General features: G+C 38.3%; 1 protein-coding gene and 1 long non-coding RNA gene across 3 annotated transcripts; one reads left to right on the top strand and one right to left on the bottom strand.

The window, feature by feature from the left end:
- Window positions 1–2,027: 2,027 nt before the first annotated feature.
- Window positions 2,028–14,854, top strand: LOC127534884 (uncharacterized). 2 transcript variants are annotated; one of them, XR_007943438.1, is made up of 5 exons: window positions 2,028–2,122; window positions 6,893–7,001; window positions 9,347–9,427; window positions 10,860–12,263; window positions 12,469–14,854. It is a non-coding gene; the product is annotated as an uncharacterized LOC127534884 (long non-coding RNA). The 2 variants fall into 2 exon arrangements; XR_007943437.1 differs by lacking the exons at window positions 10,860–12,263; window positions 12,469–14,854 and having other exon boundaries at window positions 9,347–9,666.
- LOC110953050 (potassium voltage-gated channel subfamily V member 2-like) lies at window positions 12,257–16,542 on the bottom strand. The gene is made up of 2 exons (XM_022196874.2): window positions 14,974–16,542; window positions 12,257–12,645 (listed from the first exon to the last, which is right to left on the bottom strand). Exons 1-2 carry the CDS (start codon window positions 16,306–16,308, stop codon window positions 12,379–12,381), a joined length of 1,602 nt encoding a protein of 533 aa, XP_022052566.1. The 5' UTR covers window positions 16,309–16,542; the 3' UTR covers window positions 12,257–12,378.
- Window positions 16,543–17,066: the final 524 nt, after the last annotated feature.

The following is a 17,066-nucleotide window of genomic DNA, read 5'->3' as shown; positions in this document are numbered from 1 at the left end:
AGACAATATCTTAATTATTAAAGACAACCGAATTTAAAAAAAACACAGCAAAGGAGACAATCTGAAATGTGATTAATAATCCAAAAAAATTTAAAAAACAACTTCAAAACAATAACATTATTGAGGTCTGCATTTTAAAGATTAAACAGAGTAAAAAATAAATGGCAAAAATGACTATATGAAATCTGATTACTGATCCCAAATAATTTTACAAAAACTTTTTTAAAAACATTATTGACGACGATGTTTTCAAGATTAAAGTCAACAGAATTCTAAAACTCGATAGCAAAATACAATTTCTTTGTTTCCTATCACTAAATCATGTTAATTACAGAGTACTTTCCAAATATTAAAAAAATACATCGGGCCTAACCACTGAAAAATATTGTAATATTCTCCATCATGCTAAATGTGGAACTTAACTATTGCCTGTTCACTTGTTCATTTTGTACTGTTATTTTCTTCTCTTTTTGTAGTTTCAACCATTTAACTATAATAATTGCACAAAAATTCACATACATTCGCATTTTGGACTCAGTGAGACCAATTTTATATTTAAGCTAGCTATCGCTAACAAGTTGGCTAAGGAGCAAATAGTACCCAAACAAGTTGAAATCTTACATAGAACAAAACAAATGAAAGACATTTAAATGTTATCAGTGATTAATATTCTTACCTTGTCCATGTCGTGGCAGTGCAAAGAAGTCAGGTAGTCCTGTAGGTTGCTGTAGTTTTGCTGCTTTTCTGGATCAACTTGCTGAATGCTCACCAAAGTCTGCTCTCTGCTCTCTTCAGTCGCAAAATGGCGGACGATGCTTAAGGTCACCAAATACTTTACTTTGAACAAAAATAACTTTACCCATTACATTTAAATAATAACAATAACAATGTGCAGATGTTCTAGAATAGAACAGAATAGAATAAAATAGAATAGAAGGCTTTAATTGTCATTATACACACACAATGTAGCTTATAACGAAGTTATTGACAACTCTGCACTGATTAAAAAACAATATTAAAAAATTACTGAATAATCTGCAAATAGGATCCAAACATAGCATCTCAGTATTACTAGTCTTGTTTTTCTTTTTTCTTTTTCTTTTCTTTTCTGTATTTTTTATTATATAGACAGACCCAAGCTTTGGGTCTGTCTATATAATAATCTAATAATCTAATAATCTATCTACCCCCCGCCCCCCTTCCTTAAGTGGTTTAGTCCGCACGCCGTCTCCAGCGTGCTGGGCTACTGGTGAGGTGTTGTTCCGAGTTCTTGGACCCAAAAACTGGGGATGCAAAACTCGGCAGATCCATTATCTTTTCATTATCAAGAAGTAGTCTACTGTGCCGTAAAAAACAGCTTGGCGTCTCATAGTTTCTGTTTTAGCAGAGCATGCATATCTCGGCACAAGACAGGGTGTGTCAACAGCGCGAGATGATCTTTCAAAGGATGACAAATTATGCTCATGTGTAAATGTTTTTTTAATCAGCACGCCCTTAAGAAAATAGGCTCAAACGAGTATGTAGAATAGCAGCAGTGACAGAGGTGACACAGAGAGACAAGGGAGGACAGAGAGGGAAATAGATGAGGGAAAAGAGGAGACGACAGGATTTTCAAAAACGTCTGTCAGAATATTAATGTCAGATATAAGCCCAATTTATATTTTACTGACATTAGATTTGTTTCTATGTAGATTTCCAGAAGATTTGAAGATTTGATTTTTATTATTTTTTGTAGGCTCGTAGTTAGTCCAGTACACTGAAAAAATGATTTTTTTGGCCTCGTGCATATTACTGTGACATGAAAAGCAAATTGTACAAGTTTTGTATTATCCAATTTTTACTCAAAAATGCATATTTTTATGAAATGCTACTTGACATTAGTTTGTATGTTTTTAACTTAACTTGAAAATGTGAGCATTACAATCAATTATCAAGTAATTTGTATTAAATGTATTCATTATGTGATAAATTTGTATATTGCTAGTAAACTTTACTTTGCAAAACTGGCAACCTCATTCAAACTTGGCGTCTGACGTCACGGACGGCGCGCAATATCCTGAAAAAGAAGCGGTCGTCTTCGGTTTGCACCCGAATTTTCAAGGAAATTCCTCCGTATATTCGTGTAAGTATTTTTATATCCACTTTGTTGTCATTTTAATCTGCATGGCACTCCAGTCGGACATAATTTATTGCAAATGAATAAAGGTATAAACGAATGGCTTTTTACTTCTGTGACTTACTAGCTTATGCCCTGGCTAGCAAACATATTGCCTGCCCGAACAGTGGATATAATTACATGGTTTAAGTCTAGTTTTAACGGCTGTCATGTCCTCACGATATGTGTGGTTAAACTATTTCATCTTAAATCCATGGACCGCTTTTGTCATTGAACTTTCCGTGTAGTTGCTTGGCAAATGGTCTGTGGACAAGCTGTTGCCTCGTAATTTTCTGCGTCAGGGTTGACGTTCACCGTGAGTGGGATTTTGAGTTTTATAAGCTGTGTATAAAGCCTCGAAGAACAACGCGACGTTTGTTTAAATTTGTGTTGATAATGAAGGTCGTGGTAAACGACCTAGCTGCTGCTAGCTAAATAAATCCCGCAGTCGAGCAGCACGCACCGGGTGAGGGACAGCGGACCAACCGATGTTTGGGCAGGGCAGAGCCAATACTATTTGGTGGAGATGAGGCATACATTTCGTAACGCTTGGGGTCCGTGCATGAAGTATAATTCGTTGTTGTTGCTTACACTGTACAAAGAAAACACTCGTTTTCGGGGGCATTTCCTATTTCACTGACGTATGGAGTGAAAAGCAATTCTGCACAACACAGCGACCGCTTTCCCCTTATCCAAGTTGCACAATGAAAATTGAAAGAAGGAAGTCCACAGCCTTCAAAGTAAAAGCATGGCGTTTCGAATGATGCGTATGAGACGGCGTAGTTTAAGGTTCGGGAAATGAAAAAGCACAGCAATATCCTACATAATTAACATAAGTCGTAACTAATATGCCAGCAGTGTCCCACGCTATTGACATCGGAAGACACCCGACAGGATCAATAAAACTAGCTAGCTGTGGTGGCTAATTACCAGCCATAGTGCTATTTTTTTTTTTTGCAGCTAATGTGAAATGTGGGGCCAGCGTGTTATTTTTATGCTTAACCACAAGGTGGGGCATCATCATTAATACCCAATAAGAGGGCAGGTGATCAGCAGCAGACATTTAGCTGGGGAAGCAAATAGTATGCTGGTCATGTCAAAGTGTCATTGTAGCAGCACGGGAGCGTTTATTCTACAGAGTTCTTTTATAGAGTAAGAAGACAACATAAGGCAATCTCTAAGGTGGCAACTATTGAGTATATGTGTGGTTTTAAGGACTAAATTCAATACAAACCTTTGTCATGGTTAGAATTTAAATGCCATTATCATGGAAAGTAACAAGCATGACTTGATTTAACATGTGTTAGAAACACAGAAAATTTCCATAATGCTGCTTTTCTTCAAACTAGTTTTAACTCTCAATAACTGCGCACATATTAGCTTATCATAAATTCCATGAGTTTCGTGAAATTTCTGGAGGGAGTTCATTCAGCTTCATGTTTCATTGTGTTTTTAATTGTCTGAATATAAAAACTCGACATAATAAACTGAATTAAGCACTCAAAAACCTAAAAATGAATTAGACAGATAAATTGAGGCAACAGTCTTAGAATTATACATCTATAAATTAGTATGATGCAAAGATACAAATGTTAATTTCTGTTGAGAGGTGACATGTATATATATATATATGTGTACATATATAGAGAGAGTTTCATTGATTTTATGCTGCTTTATAACAGTGTGCAATTTAACTGGGAAAATCTGTTAACAACGAAAAAATACTAAACCAACAACCTGTTCAACAAATACACTTAAAAGAATAAATTGTATTTTGTATTTAAATTTTTAGATTTAGTTTATATTTTTTATATTAACATTTTTTTTGAAAATTACTATATTTCACTGTTTATTTACATATTTTTTCTCACACCATTCACTGCCTTCTAACAGTGTTTAACAGTCTTTCTTTCTTTAACAGTGTAAAATTGAGCACTAGATGTAAAATCTGTAATATAACAGTTAATTTCTTTTAATAGTTATGGAATGTTAGTGTTTCAAGATTTTTTTCTAGTAATTTTTATGTACAATATTTAATTTAAAAACTACAAAAATAGGAAAATCTGCAAAACAAAGCCCAAAACAACAACAAAAAAGCAAATTCTTTGTGAAAAGTTTTGTATAATTTAACAAAACAAGAACATTCTGCAAAATAACAGTGAAGTTTTTTTGCCCCAAAACACTATTCTATTGTATTTTTCCTGACCTTCTTGGCATATATATATATATATATATATATATATAGTTTTTTTTTAAAAGGATTTTTTATTGTTTTTCATGTTGTTGTTTGCAGTGCAGACTCCAGTTTAAGCGCATCAGAGTTGCAGAATTGCTTTAAAAGCATCAGGTCCGGCAGGTTGCTCGTCTCTTCTTCGGGGGGATTTCAAGTCACACATTCACCAGCTGGGATTTTTAAGTGCGGCAATGACATTTTGACATGACCAGCATACTACACACGTGGACAAAATTGTTGGTACCCCTCAGTTAAAGAAGGAAAAACCCACAATTCTCACTGAAATCACTTGAAACTCACAAAAGTAACAATAAATAAAAATTTATTGAAAATTAGATAATCAAAATCAGCCATCACTTTTGAATTGTTGATTAACATAATTATTAAAAAAATAAACTAATGAAATAGGGCTGGACAAAAATGATGGTACCCATAACTTAATATTTTGTTGCACAACCTTTTGAGGCAATCACTGCAATTAAACGATTTCTGTATTTGTCAATGAGCGTTCTGCAGCTGTCAACAGGTATTTTGGCCCACTCCTCAGTTGTCTCAGGTTTGATGGGTGTCTTCTCCAAATGGCATGTTTCAGCTCCTTCCACATATGTTCAATGGGATTCAGATCTGGGCTCATAAAAGGCCACTTTAGAATAGTCCAACGCTTTTCTCTCAGCCATTCTTGGGTGTTTTTGGCTGTGTGTTTTGGATCGTTGTCCTGTTGGAAGACCCATGACCTGCGACTGAGACCAAGCTTTCTGACACTAGGCAGCACATTTCTCTCCAGAATGCCTTGATAGTCTTCAGATTTCATCGTACCTTGCACACTTTCAAGACACCCTGTGCCAGATGCAGCAAAGCAGCCCCAAAACATTACTGAGCCTCCTCCATGTTTCACCGTAGGGACAGTGTTCTTTTCTTCGTATGCTTGGTTTTTGAGTCTATGAACATAGAGTTGATGTGCCTTACCAAAAAGCTCCAGTTTGGTCTCATCTGTCCAAAGGACATTCTCCCAGAAGCTTTGTGGCTTGTCAACATGCATTTTTGCAAATTCCAGTCTGGCTTTTTTATGAGTTTTTTTCAGCAGTGGTGTCCTCCTTGGTCGTCTCCCATGAAGTCCACTTTGGCTCAAACAACGACGAATGGTGCGATCTGACACTGATGTACCTTGGCCTTGGAGTTCACCTTTAATTTCTTTGGAGGTTGCTCTGGGCTCTTTGGATACAATTCCAACGATCCGTCTCTTCAATTTGTCATCAATTTTCCTCTTGCGGCCACGTCCAGGGAGGTTGACTACTGTCCCGTGGGTCTTGAACTTCTGAATAATATGAGCCACTGTTGTCACAGGAACTTCAAGCTGTTTAGAGATGGTCTTATAGCCTTTACCTTTAAGATGTTTGTCTATCATTTTTTTTTGGATGTCCTGGGACAATTCTCTCCTTCGCTTTCTGTTGTCCATGTTCAGTGTGGTACACACCTTTTCACCAAACAGCAGGGTGACTACTTGTCTCCCTTTAAATAGGCAGACTGACTGATTATGAGTTTGGAAACACCTGTGATGTCAATTAAATGACACACCTGAGTTAATCATGTCACTCTGGTCAAATAGTTTTCAATCTTTTATAGAGGTACCATCATTTTTGTCCAGGCCTGTTTCATTAGTTTGTTTTTTAAATAATTATGTTAATCAGCAATTCAAAAGTAATGGCTGTTTTTGATTATTTAATTTTCAATAAATTTTTATTTATTGTTACTTTTGTGAGTTTCAAGTGATTTCAGTGAGAATTGTGGGTTTTTCCTTCTTTAACTGAGGGGTACCAACAATTTTGTCCACGTGTGTATTTGCTTCCCCAGCTAAATATCTGCTGCTGATCACCTGCCCTCTTATTGGGTATTAATGATGATGCCCCACCTTGTGGTTAAGCATAAAAATAACACGCTGGCCCCATATTTCACATTAGCTGCAAAAAAATATTTAGCACTATGGCTGGTAATTAGCCACCACAGCTAGCTAGTTTATTGATCCTGTCGGGTGTCTTCCGATGTCAATAGCGTGGGACACTGCTGGCATATTAGTTACGACTTATGTTAATTATGTAGGATATTGCTGTGCTTTTTCATTTCTTGAACCTTAAACTACGCCGTCTCATACGCATCATTCGAAACGCCATGCTTTACTTTGAAGGCTCTCCTTCTTTCAATTTTCATTGTGCAACTTGGATAAGGGGAAAGCGGTCGCTGTGTTGTGCAGAATTGCTTTTCACTCCATACGTCAGTGAAATAGGAAATGCCCCGAAAACGAGTGTTTTCTTTGTACAGTGTAAGCAACAACAACGAATTATACTTCATGCACGGACCGCTTGGTATCTAGGAGGTGAGATTTTGTTAATCCTAGGCTTTATGTAAGGGATAATGACCTACGAGGTGTCCATTTTCATAAATTAATGGTGGCCTGAACAAGCACACGATACTATGCACCTAAACATAAATTCACCTATATTTTACAGGACACCAGCCGAGAAGCCATTGAAGAAGACCAGGCTGAATATGTGATGAAGATTTTTGTCTCACATGGAATTGAAGGATCATATCACTATTGTGGTTGAGGGAACCCAGGTACTGGACAAATGTGAAAGTGTGAGCAAGGCATGCCTGTTGCTCATGGGCGTCATATATGTAGTCAACATGAGCTACCCACCTAAACTAAGTACGTCTTTGAGGTTTTCCAAAAGCTCTTTCTGGAGCTTGATGTCCTCAAAATGTCACCGAAAGTCCGGTCACTGAGAAATAAGCTTGTAGTTTGAGTGCGTGTTTGACGATGTTTAAAACTTGTTCCTTTAATATGCAGATTCAGGTATAAGCATTTGGTCAGTTGAGGGTCAAAAAAACTGTCTTCTAAAGAGAGTGCTCGGATCAAAATTTTTGGGTTGACTTTGTCCATTTTGTTTTTCTACTTTCAAACTTGAAATGTGTTAAAGGAGGACTCCGGCCAAATGTCATGTCAGCCTCCACAGTTTAGGGTCACTAAATGCCAATACTGGAAAAATATGAGGAGAATCTGTTCAGCTGTTTCGCTGCTAATCGCACTTTATTGCCGCTATGCAATGAAAGCGATGGGTGCCGATTTTTCCTACCGCGAGTGTGGCCTCTACTATGTTCAGAATATCACAACACATGCTTCAGAACATCCACCAGCATTGACGAACTCCACAAAAGAGAGATAGAGCAGCGTTACAGCTGTTTCTGGGAGAAGCGTCACTGACCATTCTGTTTACTTTCTGTTTACTTTCACTTTTCGCTTCTCCCAGACACAGCTGTAACCCCGCTCTATCTCTCTTTTGTGGAGTTCGTCAATGCTCATGTTCATGAGGTAAGTAACCAATAAATGTAATAATTGGATGATATTTAATATTAGATTATTACATGTATTATATTTTATTATATTAATATTATATTTATATTGTCATTATTGTTGTTATTTTTTATTATTGACATTATTTATTATTAGCATTATTATGAACAATATTCCATTAAAAAAGATGTCCACATGTGTGGATGCCAGGTCTTAGAGATTATTTTTGGACTCATTTAAAAAAAAAAAATGAAAAAAATCTTTTAAATTGCATGATGGATTTTGATTACATGTTTTTGGTTTTATGTGCTATAAAACACATTATATTTTATTCTATTCAAAATTTATGAACAGCATGAAGGCTGACAAAATATATCTATATATTCAACAATGAAACATTTCACTAATGAATAAACCTTTCTATTGGAAGAGCAAACAGCATTTTGTGTAATCTTTAGTAAGACAAATGCTAACAGTGCCACTGTTTGCCAACACAGCATCCCTATAATCCTTTCCAGGGTTTGAGCCAGTGATAAGGTACACTTTGATCGATCAGCCTGTTCTTTTAAGTTATGTATTCAATAAATAATATGAAAGAGTTGGAAAGAAATCCAATCATTGTAATGTCCTGAAACAAAGCAAGTTTTGTCTTTAAGACATACAATTAAAATATTATCAAAATGAACAAGATGCAGCTCCTCACAGTGAACATATGAAATAAGGATCAGTCAACACAGAAAATGCTGACTAACGGATTGATTTGAAAAAAGCATCACACACATATACAATTAAAATTTCATAGATTTTTTGTAAATTAATGAAAGTACACACTGCCAGTATTACTTCTTACTTTTCAATTCTAGTGTTTTTTATATAGCTTACTTTATTTTATTTTCACTAATGTATGGTACACAAGCTAACAAATGTGAAGTTCCTTGTGTGAGGTTTGTCTTCAGGTGTTTGTGAATTGTGCTGTGTTGTTGTGGTCTGCCATTAAAATTCTGCACAGTGTACAAACCACCTTGTTGTTCTGCGATCATCTGAAATACTCCCATACTTTGGAAGCTTTGGGTCTTTGGAAACTTTTACACTCAGACTCTACTGTAGTTAATATTATCTCAAACTGCACCACTGACTGCAACGGATCAATGACTTTAGCCAAAAACAACTGGGATCATGATGCACCAATTATGTAAGATACTGAGAAAAACCATATAAAATATAAAAAATGATGAATTTATAAATAAACGTGTCAATTAAAATGTTGATGTTGCATTTTGCGCATCAGTGTCATCAGTTGTGTTGATCACTTGCAGTTGCTAAAGTTGTATTTTAGCCCTAGGATTTTCATATTTTTTTCTTGTCTGCTTATCATGTCCAGATAGGGTTAATTCAGTCCATTTTTATTATGGTTCTTTGAAATTATTTCTTCTAGAGAAGTAAGAGCAGGATGTGCTAAGGACTGATTCTGTGTAGAAGATATAAAATTCCTCAGTTGAAGATGTTTACTCTTTGAAATATTATAAATTAGAGAGACCTCCTAAAGAGTCATTAAAACCTCTTATTTATAAATGTCAGATATTTTATTTAGGCCTTTCTTTGCCCTCAGCTGAAATCCAACATCTGGCTTGCCTGATTTAAAAGAAGCATTGCCCCAAACAGGACTGAACTGTGAAAGGGAGTCAGATATGTAAGTACAAGTGGAGCTTATTTAACGAGTTTATGTGCTGTTGGGTTTATTGAAACACTCAGTGATGATTCACATTTTATACCATCATTGTTGGTGGGAAAATGTTTTCAGACACCCCATACATTTGCATGTATATTGCATTAAGAATCACTCTTCACTGCACTGCTCAGTTAGCCTAGCCGCGCTAGACGACCCACGGCAACGAATTTAATTCTCTGCCAGGGTGGGTCTAGTTACCTCCATAAGGCTCGAGGTGGATGCTCCTAAAACTGGCCGGACCAATCACCATGAAGTGTAGAGTAAGAAGGCGGGCGTAACGAAGTGACGACAGAGGCGTGACGATTCTGACAGAAACAACCAGCGCACAATAAACAGTTATCTTTGGCACAGTTAGCAGTTAGCTTTGGCCACAGCCCTTAAAGATTTGAAGCTAAATTCAACTTGAAAAGATAAACAAAGGACGGCACTGAAGTGTTTTCATTGAGAAGAAAGACGTATTTGGACTTATGCTGACGGGATATGGCAAATCCTCCGCGGCTCTGCTGGTTGGGAAGCTAATGGGACTTAGCCACAATCCGCCGGTGCTCTCGGAACTACGTCAGCCTATTCGTTGCGTTTGATTGGTTGTATACCTAACCAATTGTTGCAGAGGGATTTGATAGACAACCTTTTAGCCCGCCTCCCTTCCTGTCGAGCTTCCCTAGACCCTTGTGCCGTCAGAAACATGGGTCTAGCATGGCTAGGCTACTGCTCAGTTGCATTTTCTTTTAGTACAATCACAGTCATAATACTAAACAAATCCTTAACAAAAAGCCATTCATTCGTTCAATACAAGTAACAAATTCTGAGTATTGGTTCATTGTGGTAGAATTTAGTTTTGCTATTTTTTCTTGCAAACAATAAGCAAAAAATATATATAATTAATATTTGTTTGTGTGTGTCTAATGCAGCCACACCTTTTAAAACGCAAAAAAGATTTTTACACAAATATTACATTAAATATTTGAGATTGTGTAAAATTTTAAGGATGTCTGAAATCTTTCTACAGTGATGCTCTTCTGTTTGTGATGTGATTTGCAGCTAATCACTGATGCTTAAATAAATAGCTTATTTAGCTTAAGACGTACAGCCTGTAAAGAAATACTTTGTTCAGTCTTGCAGTTTATAACAGAATTTAGCATTCAAAATAATGACATTTTTGAGATATTTGGTTTTCATTGGACAAGAAGGTTTGAAAATTTGTAATCTAAAAAGTAATTAAATATGGTAAGGCTGATGGAGCAAAACGTACAATATTTGCTTCTGACATGTAGTGGAATAAAAGTAGAAAGTAGCATTAAAGCAGCATAAAATATTCAGACGGTGATCCATTCTGTTGTGCTGTCGATCTGTATGGTATTATGAATGCTGCTCAGCTGTTTTTTTATTACAGGGAGTGCCATGTCTGTTCTTGTTTTGTATTAAAAAGACCAACAGCTGGAAAATGATTTTGCAGTAATGAATGTCATCCTGAAGAGGTCAGTAGAGATGCACACAAACATGATGTGTCTGTATTTACTAAATGAGACTTTTTATGAGGAAACAGTGTTTATTGAGAACAGGGTAAGATACTGCATTATGTGACTTAGCTGCACAGCAAATAAATCATACTGCATACACTGTAGGCAGAGCTATTGAACACATGAGAAGCAGCACCAGTATTAAAGGTTTATCAAACTCTGCAGAGCCCTTATGCTTCTCCTTTTGTAAACACACATTTAAAACACTGCAGCTGGAGTCAGGAGAAACATTTGTAGGTTATATTAGTGCTGATTCTTGGTTAAGCTGCCTCTGAAATGTACATCTTCCTAAATGCGATAGAGTTGTGCCATGAAGCTGCTCTGGTAATACAAAGGCTCATTTTGTCATTCTGTAAAACTGCACCCCTTAATGCAAACAATAGGATGACTGATAAGGTTACTGAATTTCACTTCGGAAATCAGAATCAGGAGGAAAAGATTGTCTTTCAAAGAAAAATAAGAAGTTAAAAAAGTTACAAATGTTGAGAGGAATACTTAAGATGTCACATTTGTGAAGCTGCATTGTTTGATTCAATGCATGTTAAATTATTGTATCCATTTAAAGACAGCTTTTACACACAGTTTGAATATATAATACTCTTTGATGAAATAATTTTAAAAGTATTTTAACAGAAATGGCATTCAGTGTGGAAATATAAAGATATACACCAATCAGCCACAACATTCTGACCACTGACAAGTGAAGTGAATAGGATCGATTATGCTGTTATAATGCAACGTTCTGCTGGGAAACCTTGAGTCTTGACATTCATGTGGATGTTTAACATGTACCACCCACCTAAACACTGCAGTCCTTGATGCCAGTTGCCACCTTAAGCAGGACAATGCATCCCAACACAGCAAAAACTGCTCATTAGTGGCCTGGGGACCATGACAGAGCTAAGGTGGATTCCCCAGATCTAAATCTTATTGAGCATATGTGGGATGTGCCAGGATAAGGCTGATCTAGTTTGATCCCATAGATTTCACTGCTACCATCTTGGTGCCACAGGACATCCCCAGAGGACCTGTGTCCATGTCCCACTGGATCAGAGGAGTTCTAGAAGCATAAAGGGGACCAACACAATATTAGGCAGGTAGTCATAATGTTATGCTTGGTCTGTGTATGCCAGTAACATGTCGATTTTTCATTTTTGTAGAGGTCTTCGAAAATCGGTATCATAAGTCCTTTTCACCACTACCTGGCCTGGAGAGGTTGTAGATACTCATGTCCTTGTGTGATCCCTCACAAAATCCCCCAACTCACTGCAGACCAGGTGGGGGATTATTCTTGTGTGCCTGTTCCATTTCTTTGTCCCCATCACATACATATTTGCTCTGTTTTGCAGTCAAGCATATTACTCTTTATTATATAAAAGAAAACACAACAAATCAGTTTGGATGACAGTGGCCGTTTCCGAAGCAGTGTCCGAGCCTTTTCACCGTCCTCTTGGCAAATCTCACCTTCCCTCTCTGCTTCAGGGAGGCTGTGTACTGGTTGGACTTGAGTTTGGAGTAATAGTCCGAGAACTTGTTGAAGAGGATGGAAATGGGCAGACCGTTGAGGATAATTCCAAAGGCGATGCAGATGAAAGCGAAGATGCGACCCAGCATGGTTTCTGGGTAGACATCTCCATAGCCCACGGTGGAGATGCTGACCTGCAGGGTGGTGAGGAGAGCAGTCAGTGCTAATGGACAAACATGGATCAGTGTCCTGGTTAGCTGGCTTTACAGTGACCTGTATCATCATTTGTCTAAAGACTTGACTGGTACTGCAAAGTAGTGAGGAAGACAGAGGAAGTCTTGATTTAAACTGGAATCACTGCAAATACACTATGTGTCTAACAGAACTAAAGCTTAATTTGAGATCTAAATCAGGGGAGTGTTTCATTGAAGGTAAATAATGTGGAAATCATAAGAATAATATTAGCAGAACTGTCTGCAAAGCCTGGACTCCTCTCCTGACTTTAATGACCCCAACTCTTTTGAAGATTTGTCTTTGTTTGCCTTGTAAATATTTCAATATGGTGTCTTTTATAAGTTAGCTAGAGGACATATGAGTGAAATAAGCAGTCATTGCCTTTCTGAGCATTTCCCCCTACCGATGACAGTCTCAAAAAATTAATACAAGCAACTAATCGTGTGTGACTTCCTGTATTATTAGTCTTCATCAGACCTGGCTGCGGTTCTAACATTTGTGGCTGAATTACTTCAATATTACAACTTGCCACAGTGTAACTTAGAGTGTTAGTGCAGTTGCAGTTCAGAAATTATTTCTATGCAAATGCCATTTACGCATTAAACTCAGAACACAGTAAATAATTCTAGGGTTTAATGGGTTTGATTGGATGGTTTTATGATTTTTTATGAATGCTTTTATATTGATGGTCTTCGATGTTTTTTTTGTTTTTTATTTGTTTTTGTTATTTATTTTATTTATTATGCACTATAAGGACTGCACTTTCAATTCCGTTGTTTCATACAATGACAATAAAGACATTTTGAGTCTAATTCTGATTGTAGGTGAGCTGGTGTGCTCAAGCTGCAGTGATTGATTAAAGGGTAGGGAACTATGAAGGGATTCAGTTCATGGGGGGCAAACATCTTCTAAATATGTCATTTTGATCTCCAGAATTTTTATGGATTTCATCAGCGATCACAGACTTTTACCAGGATATTATACAGGATTGCTCTTTAAAAACAGTATCTACATTATGCTGAATGTTCTGCAACCTAACAGAAAACATATTTCTTTCAGTCTTATTACAGTCATAGATCTCTTTTGTAGGACAATGGGGACATGTCAAGGCTTCCATACCGCTCTCTAAGTTCTGCTAAGTGTAGATATTAGCAATGAAAAATGAAATGGCATGGAAGTGACTGGTTATATTCATCACAGACAGAAATTGCACTGAGACTGTTTTGTATAGGCCACATATTAGAGCCAATTCTTCCTCTAAATGATTAGGTTTCTGTACTGAATAATATATTCTGTGGCCTTTTTCTAATGAGTTTCATATCAGAAGACGCACATACTCTATTTAAATATTACATGTTGCTTGTTATGGCAGAACTGTAGAGCCAGTCATCAGTGCAGAGGTCATTAACCTTGTACTGTAGTCTTTGCAGTGCTGGTTCAGTTTCCTGTTCAGGTTTCCTGCTGATAGAAGCACAGCTGGGTTCTGTTATGAGAATTTATTCAGGCAGGATCTGACTTTTAGTAAGAGGCCCTGTGGCCATAGTGTGATAAAACTGTAGTCAGGATATCCCTCATCTATGGCTTTGTTTTCCAAAATGTTTTGCAACCACAATTTTATGAGGTATTCTGCAGCAAAATAAAAAAAAAAATGACTCTGGAGTGGGTGTTTCAGTGACTCATGGGAGCTGGTAGCTGTGAGCTCAGTTCACTTCACAATAATCATCGCTATCATTCAGAGGATTATCATTTCCTTCCCCTGGATTAGAAGTAAGATTCCACCACCCGCTCTAAGTGGGAGAGGAATGATCTGTTAATGGGTTTATTTATGGCAACAGACAGACCCAAAGGTTTGTGTTAACAGTCCAAGTCTTAACTCGAGTGCAGGCATTATTTGAGTTAAGGTTATTCCATCCTGTCTCACTGACAAGGTGGCACAACTAAACAAATCTGATGTAAATATACAATCTCCCCACAGCAGCCACACATCCTGAAGCAGGAGGAGGAACATCCTTAAGCAGAGCTGACCTCATTGTGTTGAGTGTAATCTAATAACGTTACACAGTTCACACACTATTAAGGAACTATGTCAGCATTACAGGAATTTGAGGACAGAGCATTTTATTTTAATTCATTTAAAAGGTTAGTTCAGTTTGTTACTTAAGGGATTTAGACAACATTTCTAATTTTAGGACTTATTCTGCTTCCTGAAGCTTTTTAGATTCAACCTGTTTCCATTTTTGTTGCTACCTGCTCTATTACAATAGCAAATATAAGAAAAGTCAACTTACAGCTGCCCACCACCAGGCATGAGGGATGCTGGTAAAGTTCGTCTGCGGCATGTCATGCTCCACGGTGTAAACCATGGCGGAGAAGCTGAAGATGCCCATGGCGATGAAGAGGAAGAGGCAGCCCACCTGCTGGTAGCACTGACGCAGAGTGAAACCAAACGCCCTCAGACCTGTGGAGTGCCTGGCCAGCTTCAAGATACGAAAGATTCGCATCAGTCTCATGATCCTCAACACTTGCCCCAGCTTTCCCACTTGCCCCACCGCCTGTATGTCGGCCTCATGCTTCATGTAGTTTTCCTCGCTGTCAAAGAACTCCAGGATGGCCTGCAGATACTGAGGCAGGATGGCGATGAGGTCCACAGTGTTGAGGACGCTCCTGCTGAAGGCTTTGAGGTCAGGAGTGGAAATGAGACGCAGCAGGTACTCTGTGGTGAAGAAGGCGATGCACATGGACTCCACGTATTCCCAGTAGGTTTTGCCACTGAGCTGGCCTGCAGCAGTTTTGTATTGCATCTCCTCCACAGTGTTGAGAGTCATGGCCACCAGGGAGATCAGGACAAACAGACTGGAGGCCACAGCCATGAGCTTGGCCTTGACAGATGAAAACGGCTTCTCCATCAGGTTCCAGATGGCTCGGCGCTTCTGCCCCATGAACATGTCATGAAACAGCTCCTCATTCTCCTCGATCTCCACCTCAGCTTCCAGCTCCCTCTGGATCTTCAGCTGCTCGTTCAGCTCATCCTGCCTCTCCTCAAAGGAGATGCGGCAGCAGCGGTGGGTGTTCTTGATCCTCACGCCCCAGTAGTTGATCTCCTCCAGAAAGTTGCGGGGACACAGTTCATCCTTGATCCAGAGAACGCCTGTCCTGTAGAAGTTGAAGATGCTGTGGAAGACATCCGGGTCCCTGTCAAAGAAATACTCATTGTTGGTCACTGTGTAGTCGTCGCATAGGTCCAGCTTCATGTTGTGGTCTGTGTAGGTGGCCAGTCGTCCTATTCTGGTCTTTGGGTACTTGGCAGCCATCTTATAAGCAATCTGGTAGGGCTTCCCCCCGACATTGATGTTGATCATGTAGTTCTTCTTGGAGGGCGAAATCTGCTTGGAGAAGCTGTATGGAGCATTGTCATCATCGTCATCCTCATACTCGGCGTAAATGTCATAGATGTCCCTGCTTAGCTCCTGCATAGAGTTCCATGTCTTCACACAGCTTTCCTTGGCTAAAGGGTAAACAATCTCAGACGGTCTTCGATTAATTTCTGAATCTGTGACTTTGTAGTTGGAGAAGAGACTCTGTCTCCTGTTCCATACGTTGACCGCCTTCCTGGTACTCCCCATGTCGATCCCCCAGACTACAGAGCAGACAGAGCGTCCAGCATTACTGCTGTCTAATACCCCCTCTACCTAAGCATGGAGGACATGAGCAGGATGCCTCATGGCCCCATTAATGTTGCTGACTGAGAGGATCCGCGTGCTTACAGGACATCTAAATACCATTATCCTCCGCTGAGCTGCCTGACTGACATGACGTTGCCTCTCAGCGGTGCATCTCCACAAATGACTACCAAGAATACACCCACTTTTATAAAATATATTATGATGTGAAGCTTTCAGCTGCTGTTGAGTGAATTAAAGACATTAGAGGGAACAAGTAGAGTTGTTGTTTCTCACAATGTTTATGAATGTATAGGTAATATGCCATGCATTAATCTTCCTGAAATCCCTACAGATTACTCAAGAAGTCATATCAGAGGGATAGAAAATACTATTGCATGTCTTTTGTTATTGTCATGTTGCCTGAAGAAAACCACAACACAACAAACACAACACCACCCCTTCTGTTTGTATGAAAAACATTGCAAATTTTTTTAGTTGCAAAAGTTTTTTTTTTTTTTTTTTTTTAGAATTGTCTTTAAATTGTTTATATTGGTTGTATTTTGTACTGGTTTAAGATTCCTTTGGTGAAGGGGGCTGGTGGACACATAAAAGAGGATAAGGGCTTTAAGCATTAGCCTACTGATTGGGAGGGGGTGCAGGATTTTTCAGACATGAAGTCAAGGCCACATATTTGAAAAACAGTCTCTTGTTTTTATATG

The sequence above is a fragment of the Acanthochromis polyacanthus genome, chromosome 7 (genome assembly GCF_021347895.1).
Source record: "Acanthochromis polyacanthus isolate Apoly-LR-REF ecotype Palm Island chromosome 7, KAUST_Apoly_ChrSc, whole genome shotgun sequence".
NCBI classification, from domain to species: Eukaryota; Metazoa; Chordata; class Actinopteri; family Pomacentridae; genus Acanthochromis; species Acanthochromis polyacanthus.
The sequence above is the reverse complement of the archived record's forward strand: the minus strand, read 5'-3'. Positions and strand labels throughout refer to the sequence as shown.

Bases quoted from the DNA above. Each gene is read 5' to 3' on its own strand.
- LOC110953050 (XM_022196874.2), bottom strand. From the start codon at position 16,308: ATGGGGAGTACCAGGAAGGCGGTCAACGTATGGAACAGGAGACAGAGT. The intron at 12,646-14,973 runs GTAAGTTGACTT...ACCACCCTGCAG, and splicing joins ATGCCTGGTGGTGGGCAGCT to GTCAGCATCTCCACCGTGGG.